This window comes from Lithobates pipiens, unplaced genomic scaffold (genome assembly GCF_037356315.1).
Source record: "Lithobates pipiens isolate NorthernLeopardFrog02 unplaced genomic scaffold, aLitPip1_a1.2 Scaffold_8, whole genome shotgun sequence".
In the NCBI taxonomy this organism is placed as follows: Eukaryota; Metazoa; Chordata; class Amphibia; order Anura; family Ranidae; genus Lithobates; species Lithobates pipiens.
In genome coordinates, this window is record NW_027507903.1 from 157884007 (window position 1) to 157909806 (window position 25800).

At 43.1% G+C, this 25800-nt stretch overlaps 1 protein-coding gene across 1 annotated transcript in view; it reads left to right on the top strand.

The window, feature by feature from the left end:
• Positions 1–25800, top strand: part of MCM10 (minichromosome maintenance 10 replication initiation factor) — an 83684-nt gene extending 57884 nt beyond the window's left edge. Inside the window, exons 15-20 of the mRNA XM_077474106.1 lie at positions 10194–10335; positions 12768–12883; positions 19422–19535; positions 21353–21498; positions 24106–24148; positions 24603–25800. Of these exons, the coding sequence (XP_077330232.1) occupies positions 10194–10335; positions 12768–12883; positions 19422–19535; positions 21353–21498; positions 24106–24148; positions 24603–24686 (645 nt within the window). The 3' untranslated portion in view covers positions 24687–25800. The remainder of the gene's footprint in view (positions 1–10193; positions 10336–12767; positions 12884–19421; positions 19536–21352; positions 21499–24105; positions 24149–24602) is intronic.

The window sequence follows — 25800 nt, forward strand, 5'->3', positions numbered from 1 at the left end:
ATTGAGTTTATTGGATTTTTCTAATAACAAAAAGTAGAAAATATCATTTTTTTTCAAAATTTGCGGTCTTTTTACGTTTATATCACAAAAAATAAAAATCGCAGAGTCAGTCAAATACCTTTAAAAGAAAGCTCTATATGTGGGAAGAAAAGGACGCAAATTTCGTTTGGGTACAACATTGCATGACCGCGCAATTACCAGTTAAAGCAGCGCAGTGCCAAAGTGTAAAAAGACCTCTGGTCAGTTACCAGAAAAATGGTCCGGTCTGAAAGTGGTTAAAACCTGCCCAGCTGTCAGTGTAGATAGTGACATGGGAAGAAGGATCCTCCTGAAGAGTCATTACTACAGCTTTCAACTCTGCATACTGACTGGACCCTCCAATTCCGGTCTCCTGCAGGACTGTGTCTGTACTTGGGTTGTAGGCTGCTGCTGTTCATTTACACCCAGGCGAGGCGACTATGGCTGGACCATCAGTGAACCACGCTGACTCCTTCATGTCTTCTGACAGACTCGGAGCGCGGAGCCTCTTGAATGGGGGATGACTGCAGCACAGAAATTTATTTTGGCTGGGTGCTGGTAAAAGTAACAAGCCCTGCCAACTGTTTTGAAATGTCTCTAACATCCCTAGCTGCAATATACCCCCTCTTTCTTGAAGGTAACACTTCCATTTCATCAGTGTCTGGTTCTGGGCTACAGCTGCCCTAGTGGTCAGTCCAGTATCTCTCACCCATCCTGCTATTGGCAGTGCCGTATGTATGGTGACTGTGTCCTTTCCTTTAGTGGTCTCTACATGCTAAAGTGCTGTGTAGGCCCCAAACGGGTACTTCTCTAGGGGCGTGTATCTCTTCTGTGCCCCTGTCAGTTGTTTGGACAAAAATCCAATTGGTATTGCTCTCGGTCCTTCTTTTCATTTGGCTGCCACAGATTCCAAGATATGGTACCATTCTGCTCCACTACACCCAGCTGAAATGGTACTCCCTTGTCTCACCGGTCCTAATCCCTGATGCTGCAAAATAGCTTCTTTAACAGCCAGGAACACAGTGTGCTGCTCTGAACCCCATGAGAACTCAGTCTTTTTTCTGGTGACATTATATATAGGCCTCAGAATCGGTCCAAGATGTGAGGTGAACGATCTCCAGAACCCCACAACTTTAATGAACTTGTACCTCCTGTTTGGTAGTAGGGGGAGACAGCACCTGGATAGTTTGCACAACTGTCTCTGAAATTTTCCTCTGCGGCCCAGTCCACATCATTCTCAGGAATTTTACTTCTGTGACATATCCTTGGACTTTGTCTTTGTCGATAGCCCACCCTCTGTTCTTCATGTGCTGTATCTGCAGGTGCAGTGCTTCAGTTACATCTTCTTTTTTGTTCCAGAGAGCACAATGTAGTGAAATACAGCGACTTTCAAACTCGGGGTACTTAAATCTCAGGCAATCTGTTCATGACAAATCGTTGGAGAATGAACATAGTCTTCAGAAAGCACAGTGAAAGTGTACTGGCTGCCGTCCCACATCATAGCAAAATGGTCTTGACACTCTGGGTCTATGAAAATCGAAAAGAAAGCATTAGCCAGTTCTATCACGGCATGATATTCTCCTGCCTCTTTAGTGATTTTCTCAACAATTGAGATCATGTCTGGTACAGCTAAATTCAATGGCGGTGCCTCTTTGTTTAGACTTCTGTAATCCACAGTCATTCTATATGTCCCATCCAGTTTCTTTACTGGGAACACCGGAGACGAGAGAGGACTTGCAGCAGGTCTAAGGATCCCTACCCTCCCCAATTTCTTTGTGGCCTCCAGGAAGTCTGTACTGCTTGAGAAACACTGGCTTCTCTGGTGGAGGAAATAAAAAAAATTATATATATCAATCTCACGCGGTTTCTGAAAAAACACAAACAAAAAAAATGCACTATGAGATTAATATCAGTGACAAAATATTAAAGTGCAAAGTGATATGATCACCACATAGAGATGCAGATAATAAAAGTGCATAACGTGTAAAATAGCAAAAGTCGCCAAATATAATAAAATACTGTGCCAAGAAAAACTTATTAAAATAAGGTGCAACAATATTAAAGTGCATAAATAAGGTGTCTCCACAGTATGTTCATATGTTAAAAAAAAAAAAAAAAAAGTCCGAAATCTGTGCAAAATCCTTAGAGGAAGACTAGGTAAATGCACGGATAAAAACGAAGACCACTGTATAGCGTCCTGTTATAATGGGCAAATGTGTGGTATAATAATGTCCATAAATAATTCTCTGGTGGAGGAATGTAGGGTCCATTTCACATGACCTCCTGAACACAGCCTTCACTGCCCTAACCAGATATGCTTTACCAGGATACTTGAATGTGAATGTACCCCTTTCAGTCTGAATTGACTGATCTTGAAGTACATCTGTCCCAAGAATATTTTCAGGTAACTGATACCAAAATATTTGTCATAAATCCTGATCCCTTGCCAATAGCCAATTTCACCCGTATCCTAACTGCTGGTGTGGTTTGCCCTTCCAAACCTTCTACATAAATCAATTCTCCTTTGTGATGGGAAGGATTTTCTTGCAAAAGTGTAACTTCCGCTCCGGTATCAATTAAATCCTTTACATGTGAAGGAGACGATAACTTCCCCACCATACAGTGCCAAGTGCATATGGGTGTCGGTCTCCTGCTGTCATTGCCCTCACTGCTATTAGAGGAGACTCGTCTTCCCTTCATAAAGGATAAGGAACCTCTGAATCCCCTTTTCTGATTCTCTCTAACTCCTCCCTGGGATAAAGGGATTCGGGTTCATGTTCAGTTTTGGGAATTGGTTTGGGGCTAACAGGAGGGGTTCCTTCTGTTTTCTCTAAGTCTAGGCTGATGTTCTCTTCACTAGGAGTAGTGTTTCTAACCCTGACAGTTTTTCCTACTAAATGTTTCCACAGCTTTAGCATTTCTGCAGTAGAAATCCCATCTATCTCATCTTTAGGTACTCCTGCCTTTAATAGGTCCACCTACATTTTTTTTTTTTTCTAGAAATAACTAGCCTGGTTTTCTCTTCACCTCCTGTCTTCTCTCCCACATTCTTTCTTTTCTGCTTGTATTCTTCTTGTCTGGCCTTGACCTTTATCTACTGCCCTGATGGGTTTTGTTTTAGTCTCCTGTAGCTCCCCCCAACTGGCTTAAGAGGGCAGTGGCTTCTTGCTGTTTAATCCCAGGCCTCCCAGCAAGGACAATAAAGGAGCCCTGAGATTAAATGGTGCAGACTTCATCAGCTTGGAGCGCAGAGCAGACGTAAAGGGTTCCATTCTGGAAATGTATTTAATCCATTTATACAGCCCATCTCGCATTACTTGGAAATACCCTCTCCTGTTCTCCAGGCGTAAGTATTTTCCAGGTCACTAGGACTAGCGTATACTCTGACTATTCTAACCCTCGCAAGGTCTAACAGTGAAAAATTTACACTAAACTCTTGGACCCCTTCATCCCACACGTGTAGTAGCCAACTCAATAGGGGCTCCCCAGACCTTTTTTTGTGTTTTGCCAGCTTATGGAGTTCAGTTTGTGTAAACTCCCCTACTTCTTCAAAACATCTCTGGGGTTGCAATAATGCACCTCACTATCTGTCATATCCTCTCTATCGTGTTGCCATTTCCTATGCTTGGTAATGAGAGGTCTGGCATACTATTTCTTTCCCACTAGCAGATCATCATCTGAAATATTGAAGTCTATCTCCTCATCCTCACTATCATTTTGAGAGCACATCCTCACAATCCTAGTTTTAGGATGTGACAATGGCACGTACCCTGGCTTTACTAACAGTTTTACGGCCCTTCCTTTTACTTAAGGCGTTAATTGATTTGGTCATGAGGGCTACACGCCACTTGGGCTGATGATTTGCAAGACTAGCGGTTTAACGTACACACTCTGAAGCAACTGCTAGCTGGTCTTTTAATACCTTAACTTCTGCCTCTGCCTTCTCCCTTCTATGTGATTCAGTATAAATGAAGTAAGTACCAACTCACTGTGGACACTGTCCTCTTCTCTTTTTTTTACTTAAATCCAACCCCTTAAGGCTAAAATCTACAAAATGATCTGAGATTGTATCACCCCAAGTCATATTTAAGGGAGAAGCCTACTTCCCAAATTTTTTAGCAAGAGGCTCCCACTCATTGTCTCTGGCCCAGATAGGTAAGCTGCACACTTTCTTCTGGCCACCAGAACCCTCTGCAGCCTTGCTTTTTCCTAAACAGCTTGCGCATTATTTTACGTAGCACAAGCTACACGACACACCACAGAAAAACAGGTCTGCTTCAGTTGAATTATAGCACAGATCGTGGCACGAGTACCAAAATTGTTTTTCTTGCGTCTATCTAGCAAGGTTACTTTGTGGTATATGTGGTGAGGTAGGGGGTGCTGGTGCTGATATATCAAGTCATAGCAATAACTACAAAGCAGTGAATAATAGATGAATACACAAATGTTAAACGCATAGCATTGAAGCCAAATGTAGTTGCATGAAAGTGTAAATAAAAAGTTCCAGCAAAAAGTTCATTAAATTCAAGAAAAAAAGATTCTGTGGAGATTTCTTCCAAACACTTAATCAGTGATCCTTCACCAAGCACTAAAACACCACCCAAAGTGTACCAGATAAGTGATCTGCTTGCCAGAAAGATTTGACTTCTTTACTTAAAAAGAAAGTCAAATGTCACTTTGGCAGGATAATGCCTGCTCGCATATGGTATGACTGGAGATTATAGGAACCTTCCTCCTCATAGTGATAGGCAGGATATGTGGAAACCATGATAAACATCCATAGCGTAATACTGTTTAATTAAAACACTGTAAAAAAGAAATAGCCAAATGGCTGCTTGCATATAAAAGTGCCTTGATCCGGCACTGGGGCTGCTGGCTTTTCTCAAGGTAGTGGCTGCATGTGCCTAGCGTCCACCTCCGTGGATGTCGTGCGCGCCACTGACTAGGAGGACAACCAGAGGGACTGGAAGTAGCATGGAAATGCATGACCTGGTAAGCAGATCACTTATCCGGTACACTTTGGGTGTTTTAGTGCTTGGTGAAGGATCACTGATTACGCGTTTGGAAGAGATCTCCCCACAGAAGCAATCTTTTTTTTATTTTTTATTTTTTTTCTTGAATTTAATTAACTTTTTTGCTGGGACTTATTTACACATTCATGCAACTACATTTGGCTTCAATGCTATGTGTGTTAACCTTTTTGTTTTTTGTTACATTTGTGTATTCAAATATTATTCGCTGCTTTGTAGGTATTGCTGTAATGTGATATATCAGCGCCAGCGCCCCCTACCTCACCACACATGCTTTAGGAGTCCTTTGTTACACTTTGAGGGGGGCAGCTTTATTTTATTTATTATTTAGTTTTTGTGTTTTGTTGACGCTGCCTGTTTACCCACTTTTTACTTTGTGGTATAAGCAAGGAAGCTGAGGCCTCTGCAGTGTTTTTAAATGTGCTTTTACTATACAAAGATACTGTACATACAAAACTATTACAATATTTGGAATACAAGACTAACGGCTATCTATATAACAAGCAAAATGACTAGCAAATAACCTATGGTTTGTAACAATAGAAATGCACTTAATAGTTACTTGGCTCCAGTCACTGTGTTCGTGATTTCCGTTGCTCCTGGAGAACAGGCTGCTTCCTGTTTTCTGATTACAGATTTGAGTGTCCTTCAGTGTTAAACCACTCTGTCTCTACTGCTCCTTTTAGTTGGGCTTTTGTTTACCATGGTTACAAATTAGTTTTCCAGAACAACCGACTAACAATCATTCTTTCAGTTTGAGAGACCCTCTTACCTTTTTACTGTAGCTATAGAGACAATAGCCTATTCAAACTGTCAATTGAATACAACAATGGTATCTACGTTCCCAATGTATCCAACAGCATTTGTTTGTAAAATAGCTACTCAAGCCAAAACCTGACAGTAATCTGATTTCTATGACCAACTACTATTGTAATATTGTCCCCATGTAATGTTATGTCTTATTTAATATTAAAAAAAAAATTACATTTTTTTTTTTTTTTTATTAACAAATGCAACACAAAGATGAAATTGGACATGTTTGTTTACACTGCCAGGGACCCTTGCAATGGATGTCCCAATAACTTTGTATGACCGGTACTTTATGCCTTCCTACTGCTACAACTTCTGCCTTAACTGTTGCGCATAATACAGTTGGGGTGGGTGGGGGTATTCCTGTGATTTTAGACTCAGACTCTGGGGGCAACAAAACTTTTCAAAATTTTGAAGGGTGGTTCCTGTGGTAAGTGTTTTACCTATACTTGACAGCATTGATTCGACAATCTGACTTTTTTTTCCTGACGACCTGAGGAAGGATCACACAGATTCAAAATCTGCTCTTTCTAGATGGATTTGCCAGCTTATTTCAAGCTTAAGACTTTACAAGAAATGACGGGGGCCCTTCCTTGAAGAGCTTATTTTCTACCAGGAGTCTTTCTGCATTCTAGGCTAGTCAACGTCAAGCTTTTATGTAATTCAAATTTGTGAGGCTGCGACATGGTCTCCTTTTACTGAGTTTTGCCAAGTAGCTGTTGGGGCCCCTGGACACTATCTTCGGGAGATGGGTGTTACAGGCGACTGTTAACCTGTGTTTTTGTTTGGATTGCTTAGCCTGCTAAGCCCCCCCCCCCCCTATATTCAGTGCTTTGGGACATCCCTACCATAATGGATATAGAGATGCCCTGTGATGTACTCCCTGAAATGGATTCTACAGGTAAACAAAGAATCCTGCATAGGATGCATTAAGGTGAAAAAACAGGAACCTTTGCAACCCCTTTTTAATGTCTCAACAGCTGACAGCAAAAGTGAGTACACCCCTAAGTGAAAATGTCCAAATTGGGCCCAAAGTGTAAATTTGTGTGACCACCATTATTTTCCAGCACTGCCTTAACCCTCTTGGGCATGGAGTTCCCCAGAGCTTCACAGGTTGCCACTGGTCCTCTTCAACTCCTCCATGATGACATCATGGAGCTGGTGGATGTTGGAGACCTTGCACTCCACCTTCCATTTGAGGATGCTCAACAGGGTTTAGGTCTGGAAACATACTTGGCAAATCCATCACCTTTACCTTCGTTAGCAAGGCAATGGTAGTCTTGGAGGTGTGTTTGGGGTCGTTATCGTGTTGGAATACAGCAGCCCAGTCTCCGAAGGGAGGGGGATTATGCTCCTGCTTCAGTATGTCACAGAACATGTCATTCATGGTTCCCTCAATAAACTGTAGCTCCCCAGTAACGGCTGCACTTATGCAGCCCCAGACCACAACGCTCCCACTACTATGCTTAACTGTAGGCAAGATACCGGCTGACACCTCTTCGTTTTTTTGCTATATCTATGTAATTCAGATGTCTATAGCCACCTATTGCTTCAAATTGTAATTGTTTATATTTCAATAAACTTTGTATGCTCCTTTTGCATACTCTTTGTGTACTACTACCTGGGCCAATTAAAGTCCCGTAAGGGGAAGTTCCTTCTCCACTCTACTGTCTTTTTGGGATGTAGGCCCAGCCCATCGGTTAACCTTACCGCTAGGGATGCACCGAAATTTCACTGCTGAAACATATCGGCCAAAAATGCAGTTTTCGGCATATTGCCGGAAAAAAAAACACTGATTAATGGGGCAGGGCCTTGGTGGGCCACCCTGCCCCTGGTGTTGCCTATTATGGGGGTGTAGTCCTGGAGCACCCGTCCTTACTCTCTCCTCTTTCGCTTTGTTTTCTAGAACTCTTTAGTCCCATTCTTTTTCTTTTTCCTTCATGTTCTCTCTCTCTCTTCTGCCTGTTTTCACTTCCTGGTTTTCTTATTCTATGGCTGTGTTTTTCTCCCCTACTCGCATTCCTCACACTCACCTCTTACCCACTTCCATTGATTGGACGTAATCTGCCTTTATGGGCAGGGTCCGCCGACATCACTCGTTTCCATGACATCGGCGGCCCCACTGTAGTGTCCCTTGTTACTTGGCTACCACCGGTGTTCTGGCATATAGTGTCCGCCCCGTACTGCGCATGCACAGCTCTTGCGCAGTACGGAGCAGAAGAAGCTTCGGAAAATCTCCAAAGATGAACGGCCCCGGTGCCGTGAGTGGAGGTGATGGCCCCACCATCCAAGTGGACATAGGGCTGGCAAAATTAGAGGGCCCCTCACGGGCTCGCTGCGCTCGCCACGCTTCGGGCTCGTCCTCGCTGCGCTCGGCTCTTTTTTATATTCCAACTCTATGTCCACTTGGATGGTTGGGCTAGAACCTGGACTCATGGCGCAGGCGCCGTTCATCTTCGGGGATTTTCGGAATCTGTGTGTGCTGTGTACTGTGCATGCGCAGTACACAGAGGACACTATCCGATGGGGGACTGTATATGACAGGACACCGGCATTACGTGCATGACGCACTGAGATCACACAGAGATGCAGGCTGCATGACGGGCACTGGTAGGCTGCTGGGTACTGGTGATGCACAGGCAGGCAGCATGATGGGCACTGGTAGGCTGCAGGGCACTGGTGAGGCACAGGCAGGCTGCAAATGATGGGCACCAGTAGGCTGCTGGGCACTGGTGAGGAACAGGAAGGCTGCAAATTATGGGCACTGGCAGGCTGCATATGATGGGCACTGGTGAGGCTACATTGATCTCCTGTACCATGTCCCCAGTCTCTGACCATCTCCTGTACCATGTCCCGTTAGTTGGTAAAAGTGTTGGACTGTGGTCCGGCACATAAAAAAAAAAATAATCTGTGCATTCCCTGCGAAGCTACCATGAACACCCTTATTAAGATGTCACTGGAGGTAAGAATATTCATCTGTTCCAGCAGAAGAAGCTTCAAGCTCACACCAGGAAGGTTCACCCCTCCCTGGAGACCAAGAAGAGTTCCTTTCATTGCTCCCAGATCTTAACCTTCATAGCCAAATACAAACTAACAACCTCCTGCTAAGGGAGAAGTCTGCACAGGTTCTGACTGGACAATGTAGCTGGAACTGCCCAGACCTTGAAAGGGTTAGGCTGGTTTCTGAACTTTTAGAATCAACGCTGGAAACAACTTATCGCTTGGCATATCTGGGTCTTGTTCTACATACAGCTTAAGACTTGGGTTTTCCTTCCTAAAGAAAAACTTTGAGCGCTCCGGTCCAAAACTCAGACTCTTCAATCCAAGAGTCACCCAACTCTGTTTCTGCTTGAGTCCCGAGGCTGCAGGTAGTCTTTGTCCATATCCATTGTGGATATGTCAGTCCAAGCCTTGGACTTGACCTTATTGCCTGGAAGTAAACACTAGATTATTCCCGGCCTGGTGGCTCAAATACTTCTATGGTTTGGAGTACTTGGAGAGTCGAGTTCTGTCCTGGATACAACTTCACATTTCAACCTTGTTTCCTGTTTAAATCTTGGGTGTGAACCCTGGGGAATAGCCTTCTCACCCATTGATGTTCCTGGACCTGTCCCATAGTTTTAGGATGCTTGATGTGGATTTCCTGATTTCAACAACCACCTGGATAGATATTTCTGCAGCTACATGGTTCTTCTGGAAGAAACTGTGGATGCGCTGGTGGCACCACGGGATCAGTACAGCCTGATCTATAAATTTTATCTTCCTAAATCCCTTTCCTTGTCTTCTGCAGGTTTGAGGTGGACAACATCCAGGTGATTCTTGTAGCATTAAGTTGGCCCAGGTGGATGTGATGCTCTCACTTGATCAGACTCCTGGCAAGTTATTCTGTGTGCACTTCTACATAGTCTGGATCTTCTGTTCAAGCACCAGTTTACCATCCTGCTTTATGTTCACTAGCTTTAATGGCATGGCTGTTGAAGCCCTGTGTTCTGAGAGACCAACAATGTTGCAAGCTGGGAAGTCTACTTCCCTTAAGGTCTACCATCATACATGGATGACCTACTTTGCTTAGTGAAAAACAAAACTTTCATTCCAAAAAAATGTGTGGGGGGTGGATCCAGGAGGGCCTAGGTCAGCAATTTTGCCTGGCATTCAAACAAGTCAAATTTCAGTGGTTGAAATCCTCTTCCAATGATCATTGGCTTCCTATTTCTTAAGAATGACATACAGGGTGTCTCACATGTGACTCAATTGAATCTGAATTCTTCTTTCCCCTGATAAACTACAATAAATGGATTTTACAGCAAGTTGAAAATTCTTTTTTTATTTTTATAGATTGCTGCTCTCCGGAAACTACAAGCAAAAGGACAGATGCTCACAAAAGAGGATCCTAACGGTATCAAGAGAAAGCGTTCCAGCTCAATGGACATTGATCAGGTGGCCAAAAGGGCGGACAGAGATGCCACGTCACCTGAAGGTAATCTGCCCTAAATCGCTGTTTTGCAGTTGCATTGAAGAGAAGTTGTCACAGAGCACAATATCTTTTCCAGATGTTTCCAATAGAAACTTCAATTTTTTTTTTTTTAGGCTTGTGTAGTTTCTGCCCCAGAACTGCTATGCCGCCCGATAGTCTGCGATTGGTTTGTCATAAAATACCTCTCTAAATCCTTAAATCCTATCTCAGGGCAGCTATGAGGTTCTCTTTATTTTACATCCCAGAGCACAGAGTGTATTCATATCCATTATTATAGGGTTTTTCTGCTTGATGAACACTAGCAAAAAGGTAGGTATTCCTGCCCATGCATAACAGGAAATTTCCCCCCCCCCCCCCCCCCCCCCACCCCCCAGGCAAAACCTCTCCCAACTAGGCAAGGCTTCACTTTTTTTTTTTTTTTTTTCTATCGTCTTAGATTATATTCATGTCTGTGCAGTCTCTCTATAAATGGTTAGCTTCTCAATGGTTTTGCCCTGGTTCACATTGATGCTACTTTGAAATCCTGCTACTTCACTTGAAGTAGCATGATTTCAAAGTAGCAGCTCAGCGCAATTTCAGATGCCACTTGAAAGACATCTGTGCTGCTTTATGCACAGATGTCAATTAAAGTCGCACCTGAAATCGGCAAAAGTCATGCAGGAACTACTTTTGCAAATGGGCATGGCGCCACAAGGTGCCATTGCCTGCAATAGGCTAGGACTTGTCGTGCGATTTGACCTGTCAAATCCCATGACAAATTGATCCAGTGTGAACGAGGGCTTTATCTAAAATTGGTTTTTCTGAATCCATTGCCTAGGGCTTACTATGCTCAGTGGAATGGTACCTGGACCCCACACTGGACATGCAGGGACAGCATGTAATGTTGCCGGTGGGCACTGGCTCCTGTGTAATAGAATCATGTGTAATGTTATTCTGACTTGTGAACCAGTAGGGTACTATACAGGCATAGGGCATGTATCCCCAGCTAGAAGTTGAGTCCCTGAAGGTCCTTTGTTGCATAGCCTGCAGAGATGGGTGAAGCTTGGACCTCCCTGGGGGTCCTGCATCACAAAATGGTGTGTGCCCTGGCGGTAGTTTAGTGGTGACAATCGTGGACACCACATGTGGCAGTGGGAGAGCGGCTCTCTGAGGTGCTGTGGAACTACATGCCACAGCAAGCTTTTTTATTTTTTTTTTAAGGGGCCACACAGCAGTTATATATGCTATATATCTTCGCTGCTGCCTCTGTGATACGCTGCCCCACTTGCCACTCCAGATGCCTGTATTGGCTTTTACTTTCAACCTGGTTTCCTTTTATCAACATTGCTTCCTTTTATCAACATTGCTTCACATACCTGTGCCACTATGATGCTTGCTCCCAGGGTATCTGTGAGCTATGCCATTTTAAAAAGCAATCTGCAAAACCATGCTTTGACATTTTGCTTCCACCTTTAAAGCAGACTCCAACCCCCCGATCCGTTACAACCAAGGAAGCTCTGTTGGTCAGCAGTTGAGATGCAACCATCCATTTATTGGCTTGACTGTTTGGCTGAGAGCTGACCTAAACATATTAGCCACTGTGACATTTATTATTTATGGCATGCCTCAAATTAACTGATTTGGGAAACCATCACATTTGAGGGTTTAGTTCCACTTTCAGCAGTTAAGGGCTGTACAGTATAATTTCTTTTTTTATTAACATATATACTCGAGTCTGGGCTGACCCAAATATAAGCCGAGGCACCTAATTTTACCACAAAAAACTGGAAAAACTTATTGACTCGAGTATAAGCCTAGGGTGAGAAATGCAGCAGCTACTGTAAGTGGAAAAGAGGGTCAACTCTGCCCGTCTGCCTGCCCCACTCTGCCCGTCTGCCTGCCTCATGTACCTGGTCTCCAGAACACAGGCACTGTGACATGCAGTCTAGTCAGCGGCCGTCCAGTGTAACAAGGCCCTGCCTCCTCATCTGTGACACAACACTGATTCAGTTTCCCAGCAGCGTGTCAGTGTTCCGCCTATCACGGATGAGGAGAAGACGGGGCTTTGTTACACTGGATGGCCGCCGACTAGACTGCATATCGCAGCACCGGGAGATCAGGCGCATGAGGCTGCAGATGGGCACAGTAACTCGAGTATAAGCCAGGGGGGCTTTTTCAGCACAAAAGTGCTGAAAAAATCAGCTTATACGGTATCTTTTATGACCAATCACCAGTTTACAGAGCTTCTGGGGACGCTTCCGTGTTCCTGGTCTGTGCTACTATTACAGCTGTGGGCTTGTTTTAAAACTCATTGCATGATATGTGGGACATGTTTGCAGTCAAAAGGGTGTAACGTGAATGTAAGTTGAGTTACACAAATATTTTTATGTTTAATTTCCCACAACTCTTAAGCTATTAGCATGGTATATTGATAGTTTTGTGATTGATTTCTCCAGCTGATGACGAAGAACCAGCCATGAAGAAACACAAAGAACAACTTGCTTATTTACAGTCTGAGGAGTTCCAGAAGATTTTAAAAGCCAAATCAAAGCACACAGGTGTCCTGAAGGAGGTAATACTAAAATATTTTCTTGCTCGTGCATCACACAAGAGAGGCGTGACTATTTGGTTGTGTTACCACCTTTGAATGAATGTACACTGGACAAAAAAGAAGAATCCATGTCTAGGCATAACCCTTCCCAGTAGGGATGCACCGAAATTTCGGCCGCCGAAACATATCGGCCGAAAATGCCCTTTTCGGCAACTTGCCGAAAGAGAAAAACGGCCGATAATGGAGCCGAAATTCCTGGGTGGGGGCCATCATGGGGGTGTATAGCGCAGGAGAGCCGCCTCCGCCGCCTGTTTGATCACAGCGCCGGGAACATCACAGCTTTCATTTCATTTCAATAGCTGTGTGTTCCCGGCCGCGCGCCGTCACACACAGCCCCTCCCCCTTGTCCGGGCACTTGGGTAGACAGGTCATTCGCAGGATTGGACGGATGTCCCCTGTCTCTGACCATCTCCTGTACCGTGTCGCCAGTCTCTGACCACCTCCTGTACCATGTCGCCAGTCTCTGACCACCTCCTGTACCATGTCGCCAGTCTCTGACCACCTCCTGTACCATGTTGCCAGTCTCTGACCACCTCCTATATAAAAATATATTTTTTAAAAATAGTCATTTTCGGTATCGGTGCTGTTTCGGTATCGGTTTTCGGCCTAGTGTATTTTTCATTTTCGGTATCGGTTTCGGCACCAAAAACCCATTCGGTGCATCCCTACTTCCCAGCTCCACTAAGCTTCAATTTTGTTCTGATGTCCCTCCCTGTGTATCTCTTTGAAGTTATCTCTTGTGGGCTTTGTTCTCATTCTTGGCCCGTTCCTTACCGCTGATGGAGCAGAAGTGGGTGCCAGGCTGGTTGCTATGGCCAAGAGGTACTTTGCCTGGACCTCGCATGCAAGAGTGGATGAGGACCTGTAATGTAACTTATATTGGTCAGAGCTGGATCCTGGCAGCAGCAATCTCCAGCATACAGTGTAGCTCTGACCTTGCTTGCATGGTGCCATACAGGTCCAGGGTAGTGATTCCCCCAGAGGGCATTTTAGTTCTTGGAGGCCTTCGGGGGAACCTGGCGTGATTGGTGAAGACTGGGCCTACTGGCCTTACAGCTGATTTGAGGAGTGCCTCTGGGCTGTGGAATAATATTCCATTGAGTGTTCCCTGTGACTTACTGTGCTTTGAATTGTTCTGTCTGGGTAATTCTTGAGGCACTATACAGTAGTGGCAGAGTACCATAAGGACGGTCCAGCTCAGTGGCAGTTCTCACTGGCTTGGGGCCTCCTGTGAGCTTCCCCTCCTCCCCTTTTCAGGGATAATAAAGTGCTGGAGGAAATTCTCCAGAAAGAGGTTGAATCGTTTGAGAATCAGGAATCCTCTGTGGAGTGTCCTCCCAGCTGGGACCTTGGGATCTGGGGCTGTCTCAGACACAAGACCATGGTGGGCTTCCTAAAAAATGTGTTAACTTGGCGTTACTGCTGTCAGAATCCTCTTCTCTTATAATCACTGGGTTTGGGTCCTGGCAGCTGGAAAAAAATCTCATCCTTACCCTTGTACTCTCACAAAAAGTGATGAGCTGAATCGGCATACCTGGAGGTTTTTTTCACCTCCCAGGTACCTGAAGTATTTTGCTCATCCTTGCCCCACGGAGGGGGAATTCTACAAAAAATTCTGTTCTCCAGCAGTTGATCTATTTCTTACTTCATAAGATGCTGACGGGTCCTGGAGGATGAGGCCCCAGGTTTTAGCCGCCACAGTTATGCCCCGTACACACGAGAGGACTTATGTCCGACAGACCTCCAAAGGAGTTCCGCCGGAGTTCCGACGGAGTTCTGGCGGAGTTCTGGCGGACTTTTCGACCGAACGGACTTGGACACACACCATCACACCAAACTCCGACGGAGTCGAACGTGATGACGTACGACTGGATTCGAATAAGGAAGTTCATAGCCAGTAGCCAATAGCTGCCCTAGCGTCGGTTTTAGTCCGTCGGAGTAGCATACACACGAGCGGATTTTTCGAAGGGGACCGGGTCCGGCGGAGTTCCGTCGGGAAAATTTGAAGCATGCTTCATTTCTAAAGTCCGTCAGACTTTGGCGAATCAAAAGTCCGTTGCAGCCCACACACGATCGAATAGTCTGACGGACTCAGTCCGTCGGAGTTTGGATGTTGAAAAGTCCGCTCGTGTGTACGGGGCATTAGAATCATCCTTCAATCCATCTTTCTCTTTGGTATGAGCAGCTCTGCAGCTTGTAATGGTTGCAATGAGAATTTTGCCAAACCCTTAAGGTCTTGGCAAAGCATATTCCTCACCCCTGAGAAGCTGACCTCAAAGCTCCTGCTATCTGGCAGTTCCTGGAGGACTTTGAGAGCCTTCTTGGTTGATGCCAAATATTTCATATGCTGCTTTTACGGTTGCCCATTAAGGGCGGATGCTTCTTTGGACCACGCTTAAATGCCTTCATATAGAAGGTGACTGTAGGGAAGAGGGACAGGTCATAGACCAGCGATTCTGTAGGAATCCTAGAAGATCTCCTTTTTGTAAGAGGTTGGAGCTCTAAGCATAAGCCTAAATTCCAGTCTCCTAGGAAAAACTGGACTCCCGAGTCCACCGCTTCCAGATGCAAATCATTCTTGGTGAAGGGGAATCCAACTTATGCGGTTGTGGAGCTTGTGGACTTTTGCTTCAGTTAGGAATTCAGATGGTTCTGCTGTGGGGTATCCTGATGCTACTAATTGGAGTTTCACTGCTTTCCCCTCCACGTTTTATGCTCTCCAAAGTATCCACGGATTCACAAAGAGTCATTGTCTTGGATGCCCTGAAAAAAGGGGTCATCGCTCCTGTCTCTGCAAAAAAGTCTGGCTTTTAATCAAACCTGTTTACGGTTCCCAAGCCTAACAGATGTCCATGTAATAAGTCGTAACAGCGCCACAGATAAACAGCTGTTACTTCAATAGTTGTAAAAAAAAAAAAAAAAAATTAGTGAACTGTGTAAAGTGATCAGAATAGCGCTAATTCACGCACAATAAAACTTTACAATTTGAAATGGTGAATACTACATATTATAACGTGTGTATGTGTTTAAACCAATTGTTCAACATTTTACATGTGAACATATGTGTTCATATATGCGTTAAACCAATTCAACATGCAATATCTATAAAGTGCTAGTGCATAATATAAACTCTAAGCAACATACTATAAAGTTGCTGAGATAAGGAGCAGAAAAGATCACAAAATGTGCAATGATGAATATCACTATTAAAAAAAATAAACAACAAATACAAAATATGCCAAATGAGTGAACAGTCTTTCCTTATGTGATTATCACAAACAATGCAGAAAAACAAACTTCACCAATATGGGAATCCTTCACTGCTCTCTCGTTTAACTCGCCAGATGAGTAAATGGTCATCAATCACTGTTTTTCTCTCAATAATTGCATCATATCATGGGAAAGGAAGAAGGCTTCCATAGAGTAAAAAATATCTCACAAGCTTGTTAAAAACTATTTGCATGCCACATACATTTGAAGAGTGCCTGTCTAACACTAGGGACGACTTCCATGCCTGTTGCGGACAATGGTGGAAGGAATTCCATTGATAATGATAGCATCTGCCTGGCCAAAAAGTATATGGACATTATAAATCTGGCCTGGCATTTGAACCATGAGCTCTTTCAGATTTGCAGTTGCAGGGTCTGATTATCTTTCCTGCACTGTGATCACTGACTTTAACAGCATTAAAAGTCATGATGGTGACAGGTGTTTTTGATTCTGTTATCTTTACCCTCCTCAAGACTAGAAAAGCTTAGTACACCTATATCCTCTGATTTCTTGGTTAAAGCCTTTTGTGCAGGGTTTCGCAACGATTTTTCCATCGGTGAGGCCCACTTTCTCTCGTTGGACCTTTACTTTGTCTTCTCTGTTTTACAGTACTCTCCCTGAGGAATTCCCTTATGCGGTTTACACTCAAGGTGGATTTTCTTGGTTGCCACTACCCATGGCTTTTTTTTCCCCAGAAAAAAAATGTGTAGGAACTCGCCTCCCCTAGGTCAAACCTATCTCCACCCCTAGTATCACCTCTTGTCTCCACCCTACGCACCTCCTAGCACCACCCCCTTTTGAGAGCATGGAAGCAAGTATAATTCGGGGAGTGATATACAAGGTAATTTGTATGTAATTTATTAATCAAAAGCAATTCAGTAAAATGTACAAAACATTAGAAATAGTCAGTGTTTACCAAAGTAAGCTCAGATACAGGCCCCAATGTCCAGCAAGATTCGGGCCCCATATCCCGGCAGCATTATTAGACAGCCAGGCAGCACCTATATTCAACCAGCAGCAACACTGACAGTTTAAATAGTTACCAAAATCAATGTACTTACCGCAGGTATGTAATGTACCGCAGGCAGTGAGGAGGAGTCTTGGGACAGGACACCACATGGGAATTCTCTCACAGGAACATCCGCTCTGCTACGGGGAGAGGCGGAATGTAGCTGATATCACTCCGCTCTCCACTCTCTTAAGGCTGCAGCTGGAACTATAAGAGCTGTGTCGGCTTATGTGGCTGCCAGCTCACTCTGTGGGACTGCAGCCACATAAAACAAGCTATACATTTTTTATTTATTTTTTTTTTCTCCCGGGCAGAGGTGCCCGGAACAGTTCCGGCAATTTCCCGCAGAAAAAAAAGCCCTGCCATTGCCTCTGCTCGCAAGGTCTGAGTTGGCTTTCTGATTCTTAACCAGGATTTGGGGTTGTTTAGGCCTCAGTCACATTTCTTACCCAAGGTGGTTTCTTTGTGCCATCTAAATCAGGACATTGTGTTACCAGTTTTTTATCCTAAGCGGAAGGTGCTTAACTTTTTGGATGTCCAAGTTGTTTGAGTTTATCTTAAGGCCACTGCTTTATTCAATCCAATTCCCTACTTGTTTTACCTGAGGGTTCTCTGCAGTCAGGTGGCTCCTTAATCCACTATCTGAGTGGATTTATCAGCTCCTCCTTTCCTGGTCAAGGTCCATTCCACCCAGTGTCAGTGGTTTCTGCGGTTGACATTGTTGCTGTGGTGTTCTCCCCTCGTGTTCCTTGCTTTGGGATATCCGAATAATTATTAATGAATATCAACTCTTCTGTGTCCTGGAATATATGATTAAAAATTAGGAAAAATAATTTTCTTGGTGTACATCACAGGACAGAGACCCCACTCCCCTCTTTTCTGTTATCATTGCTTGCTACAAAACAGACGAGTTGAGAGGCATTATGCCCAGATTAGGATTCCTGACCATCTATTTACCTGAAGGTGGCAGCATAACCCAGGTATTCATGACTAACTCCTGTGTGTGTCTTGTGGTGTACTCTCAAGGATATAGGTAAATCAAAAATCTGAAATGTTAACTTTCAACATTTAATGAAATTGTGCCCTGAAATTGTGCCCTGAAATTGTGCCCTGAAGTGTTTTGAGTATAGTGGACCTCAGAATTTCACTGGATTGTCCTATTATTAATATTTTATTTTTTTCTGTCAGATTGTGTTAGATGTTGGGTGGTGTTTTTTTTTTGTTTGTTTGTTTTTTTTCTGGACAAATTTAAGAGATATAGATATAGACCACAATAAAAAGACACAACCCAATTAAATAAAAATCCCACTGGATTGTCCTAATAGACATTCAACCTCGCTTTAGGTCTAATTGGCAGATTAGGCAATAGTCACAAGTTTGCTTTAAACATATTATTTTATTACAATACAGTTCTATTAACAGATGGCGTATGCAATCTCTGAATATGAGGACCAGTCAGGAATGTAAATTTGGTTACAATCTGAATCTGCACCCTTAAACTGTTATAGTAAACCCTTACCTTTCAGGGATAGGTGTGTGCACTGTAATTTCCTGTTGGAGCAGAATTGCCAGGCGGTTCCAAGTGGCCTGTTTCCTGCCTGGGATCCAGGTGGGTGACAGCCACTCTCTGTACTTCAGGAGGGGGAAAACTGTCACTTTAAAAAAAAATTTTTTCTTTTGTTTGTCTGTTTTTTTTTTTTTTTTTTTTCCTCATCACTAAGCTCAGGCTATGATGGTGAGAGCTAATTCATCCTCGTTGGTTTGTTAGACTGCTGCTTGCTATAAATTGAGTGGACATCTTTGGTAACTGATTCTATTTTGGAGTACATTCAAGGTAACCTCTATTAAAATGAATCCTTAAAGTGCACTTACTGTTTGTCCAGGCGTAACAGTACTGCACCAAGTCAACTCCATGTCTTGCATTTGGTCATCTTTCATCTGAGCAATGTATTTGCAATGTGTGAAAATCAGCCCAGGTATTCCTAGTCCCAGCCAATGTATTTTTGCACATATGCGACGAGGAGCTCAGTCCTGTCTAGCCATACATGTCAATATCTGATGACCGCAAGGTCCAGTTTTTCTTAAATAGAACTTTGATGTGGAGGTTGGCTAGCACAGTCGTGTTTTTTTTTTTTTTTTTTTTTTCAGTAAGAATTAGCAGATTTCACTTAAATCCTATGAGCCAACTTTAGGTAATAACTATTTTTTTTCTGATTTAAGGCTGAAGCAGAATTGCAGGAACAATATTTTGAGCCTCTTGTGAAGAAAGAACAACTGGAAGAAAAGATGAGGGGCATAAGAGAGCAAAAGTGTCGTGCAGTGACCTGCAAAACAGTGAGTGTCCTGACTAAAGGTCTTGTATTCCTCGAAACTGAACAATTTAACACACCGACTAAAATTGTTCTTTATAAATATCTGTCCTGTTCTTGTAATGGGGTGATCTTGAGTCACAATAATTAGTTGCTCAGAATCTATTGGAGCCCATTCACACTTTTGTGTTTGGTGCAAATTTTTTTTTTCTGTCTGCTTAAACACTATAGAAACGCAGTCCAGATGCATTCCAGATGCTTTTCTGCATGCGTGTTTTTGATGCGTTCCAGTGATGACCATTCTCTTTCTTTCAGTAGAAAATACAAGGGGGAAGGGGCCTGGGAAGCTGAATGTGTGTAAAAAAAACAAAAAGGAAATTGCCGGCAAAAAAATTTGGGTTTTGTATAGATTCAGAGGGGACCCTCCCGTGCCAATTTGGGTCCCCCCCAAAATCCATACCAGACCCTTATCCGAGCATGCAGCCAATTGATGGAGACAAGGGCCTCCTCAAAACAACCCTGGCTTGTGGTTTTCGGGCTCTGCGGGCGGGAGGCTTATAAGAATCTGGAAGCCCTCTTTAACAAGAGGCAAAAAACACCATAGAGGAAGCAGCCACAGAAGAAGAGCAACTTTTTTTTTTCAACGGGCAGCAGGAGAAGACGGCTATTTTTTTTTTTTTTTTTTTTTTTTTTAAATAAAGGACTTGTCAAAAACTGTCTGTCTCGGTTTTTGTTTTTGTTTGTTTTGTTTTTTTGCATTTCACTGCTTTTTGAGGTGAATGGGTAGGGGTATGATGTACCTGATACCCATTCACATAGGAGGTTACCGGGTACAAGAAAGTAGTTGGCTTCCCGGCCACCTCCTTAGCAACTAGCTATATACAGTGTGTTTAAAGTGGAGGAGGGGGTTTAAAAAACGGATGTAAGCAGATGTTGTCCACTTTTCATCAGTCTCTCCTTTTTCTTTTCTTTTCTTCTCTCTCTTTTTTTTTTTTTTTTTTTTTTTTTCCAATCAGTGAAAAAAAAAAAAAAGGCTTTCATCCATTAAAAAAAAAAAAAAAAAAAAAAGAGGTTGACGGAAGCCAATGAAAATGGGTGGAAATGAATGATCATGCCTTGTTGTCCATTTTTCCATAGGAATGCATTGATGTCTGTTTTTATCATCCGTCAACAGATGGATGAAAAACGGACGAACGGTCTGTATGTGTAAAAGGGGCCTTACTACTTGTCCTGGCCATACCTTAGAAATGAGCCAACATTCCAACACTAAGACCCCTTTCACACCAGGGCGTTTTGCAGGCGCTATAGCATTAGAAATAGCGCCTGCAAAACGCCCTAAAGAAGCTGCACCATTGTGTGTAGTGTGAAAGCCCCGAGGGCTTTCACACTACAGCGGTGCGCTGGCAGCACGTCAGAAAAAAGTCCTGCCAGCAGCTTCTTTGGAGCGGTGAAGGAGCGGTGTGTTTACCGCTCCTCCACCGCTGCTGCCCATTGAAATCAATGGGGCAGCGCTGTAATGCCGCCGGCAAAACGCCGCTATTGCGCCGTATTGCTGGCGGTTTTAACCCTTTCGTGGCCGCTAGCGGGGGGTAAAGTCGCCCCACTAGCGGCCGAAATGCGCCGCAAATCCGGCGGTAAAATGCCGCTAAAAATAGTGGCGTTTTACCGCTGACGCAAGGTGCGGTGTGGTGTGAAAGTGGTCTAAGAGCGTGACATCTGTTCTATGCCTTAACCACCCTAGTGTAAAAAAAAAAGTTGTATTTGATTAAGTGCAGTCACTTCTGTCTCAATAATATGTGGAAGGCAAAACTCATGGATTTTTTTTCCCACTTATATTAACAGTGCAAGTACACTCACTATAAACCTCTAGACACTTGTGTAAGTGAAAACCATGATTTCCACTGGCATGATGCTGTGAAGCGTTTCTTCAAATGTCCATGTGGCAACAGAACAATCTCATTGGACAGACTTCCCAAGAAACACTGCAGGTATGAGTCTTACAACCCATTTTTCATTTCTTTATGCAGGATGGTTTTTAATCTTAAAGCAGTATTAAACCAAGAAGCAACCATTTAATTTATTGCAGCTTACCAATCCTTAGATGTGATGACTGTATTGGTTTTCTTTTTGACCCCTTTCACACTGTAGCATGGCCACGTTATCGGTAAAGCGTTTATCGTACTATTAGCTGTGCTTATAAAGGGTTAAAAGTACCTGTGTTCTGGCGCTGCCTATTCATTTCATTGGGCAGGTTGTTTTGGGAGCGGTGTATACACCACTCCCAAACCACCCCAAAGATGCTGCTTGCAGGACTTTTTCCTGCAAGCGCACCGCCCCAGTGTGAAAGCACTCAGGCTTTCACACTGGGGAGGCATGGGAGGCGCTTTACAGCTGCTATTTTTAGCACTAAAACGCTTAAATAAATGCCTTCAGTGGGAAAGGGGTCTTGGGCTTTATTTCCCTTTTTCACCTGATGATCTAGCCAGTAAATCTGTTGTTCAAAAAACAAGCTCTTGTCGATGTAGCATTTAGGTCTTGTGCACACAGGGCTTTAGAAAAAACGAGCTGCAAAGCCACTACCAATATCAGGAACAACCAGCTGTAAAAATGTACTTTTAGTAGCTTTTTGTATTGGCGTTAATGCACGTTTAGCCACGATTCTTTGCCTCTATTCAAAATCGATTGGTTTCCTATGAAAGCCCATTGATTTGAATAGAAGTCACACCATAAGTCGGATCACGATGATCTGACGTGGTGTGACTTGTGTGCTGAGGAGCTTGAAGAGGAACCCCCCTCCAAAATGGGAGGGGGAGGAGAGAGACGGATTCTGGACCCCAAACCTAGGGGAATGAGTACCAATACCCATTCACCAAAAATAAAAACAGTACACAGGTTTTTGACAAGGTAATTTTATTAAAGCAGCTCCGGCGTCTCTTCTGATTTATTCTCCCTCCAGTGATGTCTTCATCCTCCAGTTCTTCTCTTTTCAAGGTTCTGGTATGGATCCTGGGGGGGAACCCCGCTCCTTCTTTTTTTTTTTTTTTCATTTTGTAGTGGGGTTCCTTTTCAAGATCCTCAGCACACAAGTCGCACCACAAGTCGGATCATCATGATTCGACTTGTGGCACGACTTCTATTGAAATCTGTGAGCTCTCATAGGGAATCATTACTTTTGTCATATAAAAAGAACATGTCACAGGCTGTCCGGTCAGGTCCGCCTGTCAGTTTTTCAAGCAGACCTGATGAGACCGCCAGTCTCTCCTATGAAATGGCAGATTTCAGCAGTGACATGTTCGCTGACATCCGATCCTGCCTGCAAAAACAGACAGATGGTGGTCCTATTTTCCATCTGTCTGGCGGAACGGATATGATCAGATGAAAATGGACTGTCTCCGTCTGCTCTGCACAGAGCGGAGCTGTTATCCAGGGAGATTAGCAGAGCGATGCCCTGCTGAGCAAGCGGATTCCGTCCCACGGAGATGCCTATGTGAAAGGGGCCTTGCTATGATTATTATTTTATTTTTTTAATGGGGGGGGTCTTTGGAGAGACATCAGGGGTCTAAACAGCCCTCAAGTGTTAGTTACATATTACTGTATAATACTATGCAATTTTATAACAAAAATGTAAATCTTGGTTCATTCATGGTGATGTTTTATTTAATTTTATGGACCACTGAGTCGTTCACAGGTTATATTAAGTTAAAATAAATTATCAATGATTTGTTACTTAAAGCGAAATTCCACTCAAAAATGTACCTTCCGCTTTTCCGCCCCCGATACCCCCTCTCCCCGGTGTCACATTTGGCACCTTTCAGGGGGAGACGGAAGCGGATACCTGTCTAATACAGGTATTTGCTTCCACTTCTGGCAATAGATCGCTGCAGATTCCGTGGCAATCTACACCATGTCCAGCCCCTCCTCCGTCCCAGAAGACAGCAGGGACCAGTGAGGACGGTGTAGGGAACCAGGCTGTGAATCCTTGTGGCTTCACTTCCTGATTCCCTTACTGAAGATGCCGACGCCTGCACCCAGGAGCCGAGGAACAGATTGACTTCAGGTGAGGACATCGCAGGTGCCCTGGACAGGTAAGTATCCTAATATTAAAAGTCAGCGGCTGCAGTATTTGTAGCTGCTGACTTTACATTTTTTATTTTTATTTTTGTGGTGGAACTGTGCTTTTTAAACTATTTTTGATTACTACATTTTAGTTTCTACGCCAGAAGTATTGTAATAACACAAGTATGACCTAACTTTTATTATAATACAGTTGGATATGATGTATATATTTCTCTTTGTACTGTATATTGTATATTTTTACTTTTTTTTTTTTTTTTTTTTTGTACCACAATTTTTCTTCAAAGTAAAGTTTGTAAACAAAAAAGAAATCCTTCAGATTAAAGTAGCATGCTGCGGTGCTAGCTCTGCCTCAGTTTTCTGCACTAGTATTGTCTACGCTGAGTAAACTTGCCTAATGCTTCATATAAACGTTGACTTTCTTGATTTGTGTTTTCTAACTGTATTTGTAATGGAACTATTCAGAGCTAATTGTTGGGCTGTGTTTTTTATATTTTTGTTTTTTTGTTTATCTCCACTAGCACCTGCGGGTTTTTCAAATGGGAAAGAGATGGCATGCTTAAGGTGGGTGTACTTGATCAAATAGATGTAGATTTTCAGCTAATGTTCATTCTCCAGATGTACGGTAAAAATACAATACTGGCAAATGTTTTGGCTGTACATAGAAGTCCCATTCTTTCAACATGAATGCATAATGTGGGGCTAAGAACAGTAAATGGTCCAAAGTAGTCACTGTTATTGTACTGAACATTTATGCCTCTGGCCCTCAGAACTTTTATTATGGCTTCATTCCTCTATGTGCACTAGTACTATGGTGCTAAAGCAAGGGATGTGTGCAATAGATCAGAGGAAGGTGTATTAGAAATGATGTAGGTAGGTAAATGTTTTAGATTATTTTCATCAAGTACATGTCTTGTTTTCTAATAATCTGTAAGAGCTTTACGTTAAGATTTCTTGTTGCAGTATGTTCTTGTTTTTTAGTTTTATAATATTTTTTTTTTGTTTTTTTTGCCAATAGGAAAAAAGAGGTCCAAAAATTGGAGGGGAAACACTGTTGACAAGAGGAGAGGAGCATGGGAAATTTCTCAATAGCCTTAAATAGATGTCTTGCATAACTCCGGTTAATGGACTGGCTGGCTGTCTTCAGACTGTATAATTGGGTTTAAAAAAAAAGCATTTGGATGGGGACCCTGAACAGCCCCTGGAGCCCCGTCACACTATTCTCACCATGACTGTTGGAGACAGATATTTTAGTTTGTTTTTCTAATGGAGAGCACAAGTCTGCCAGTATATGTAATGGGGATTTTCTACCTTCCCTTACCTGTCGACACTAAAGTGAACTTGCTTGATAAATAGACAAGCCTGCCTTTGCTAAACTTCTATAAATGATGGTGTCCTGACTATCATGCTTATCCAATGGCTTCAAGTCACTGAGCTATAACAAGTGTGCATATCATATAAGTTGAGCAGGGTATACACAGAAAGTTGATGTGTGTTGCTTTTTGTTTGTTTTTTTTACCAATGGTTTGTACAAGAAAAAAAACACATCCAGCATCCATGCAAGCCATGTGGAATATCCCCTACTGCGCTATTGTATTCTAACCATGGGGACTCCACATCAGGGCTGCGGTTTTCCAGCCAAAGAAGCTGGTCCAAACATCCTCTTCTATTGAACAGAGGAATACACACACATCACAAGTCGTCTTGTTCCTGCTAATAAACCCACCGAGTTTTATTATGTGTATACCCTGTTTTTAGAATTGCTTATCTTGATTGGTGACTGTGCATTGAATCTGCAGGATTAGCGTGACTGCCTGGAAACTAATATTTTCAGTGTTTAGCAGTGGTAGTCTACCCGTTTGTCCTATGACTGGTTATCCTTTTTTAAATTTTTTGTTTTACTTTTATGTTTTTACTGTGTTGTAAGCACATATGCTAGCAGATCCTTGTTTACACTGTGGGAAAATGTCAATATTTGATGTGGATTACCCAGAAAACCTTAGTGTATGGATGGCAGAAAGCATTTTACCTTTTTTATTGGTACTGTGAAGCAGTGGACTTGTATAGGAAAACTAATGTAAATATGTATGTGTTCTTTTGTGTTTTTTTTTTTTAAACTTGTACATATATCATGCATGCTGCAAATACAGTGCACTGCCGCTACAAATCTATTTATTCATACCATTTTGAATGATAATAAACAGTTTCAGATAGTA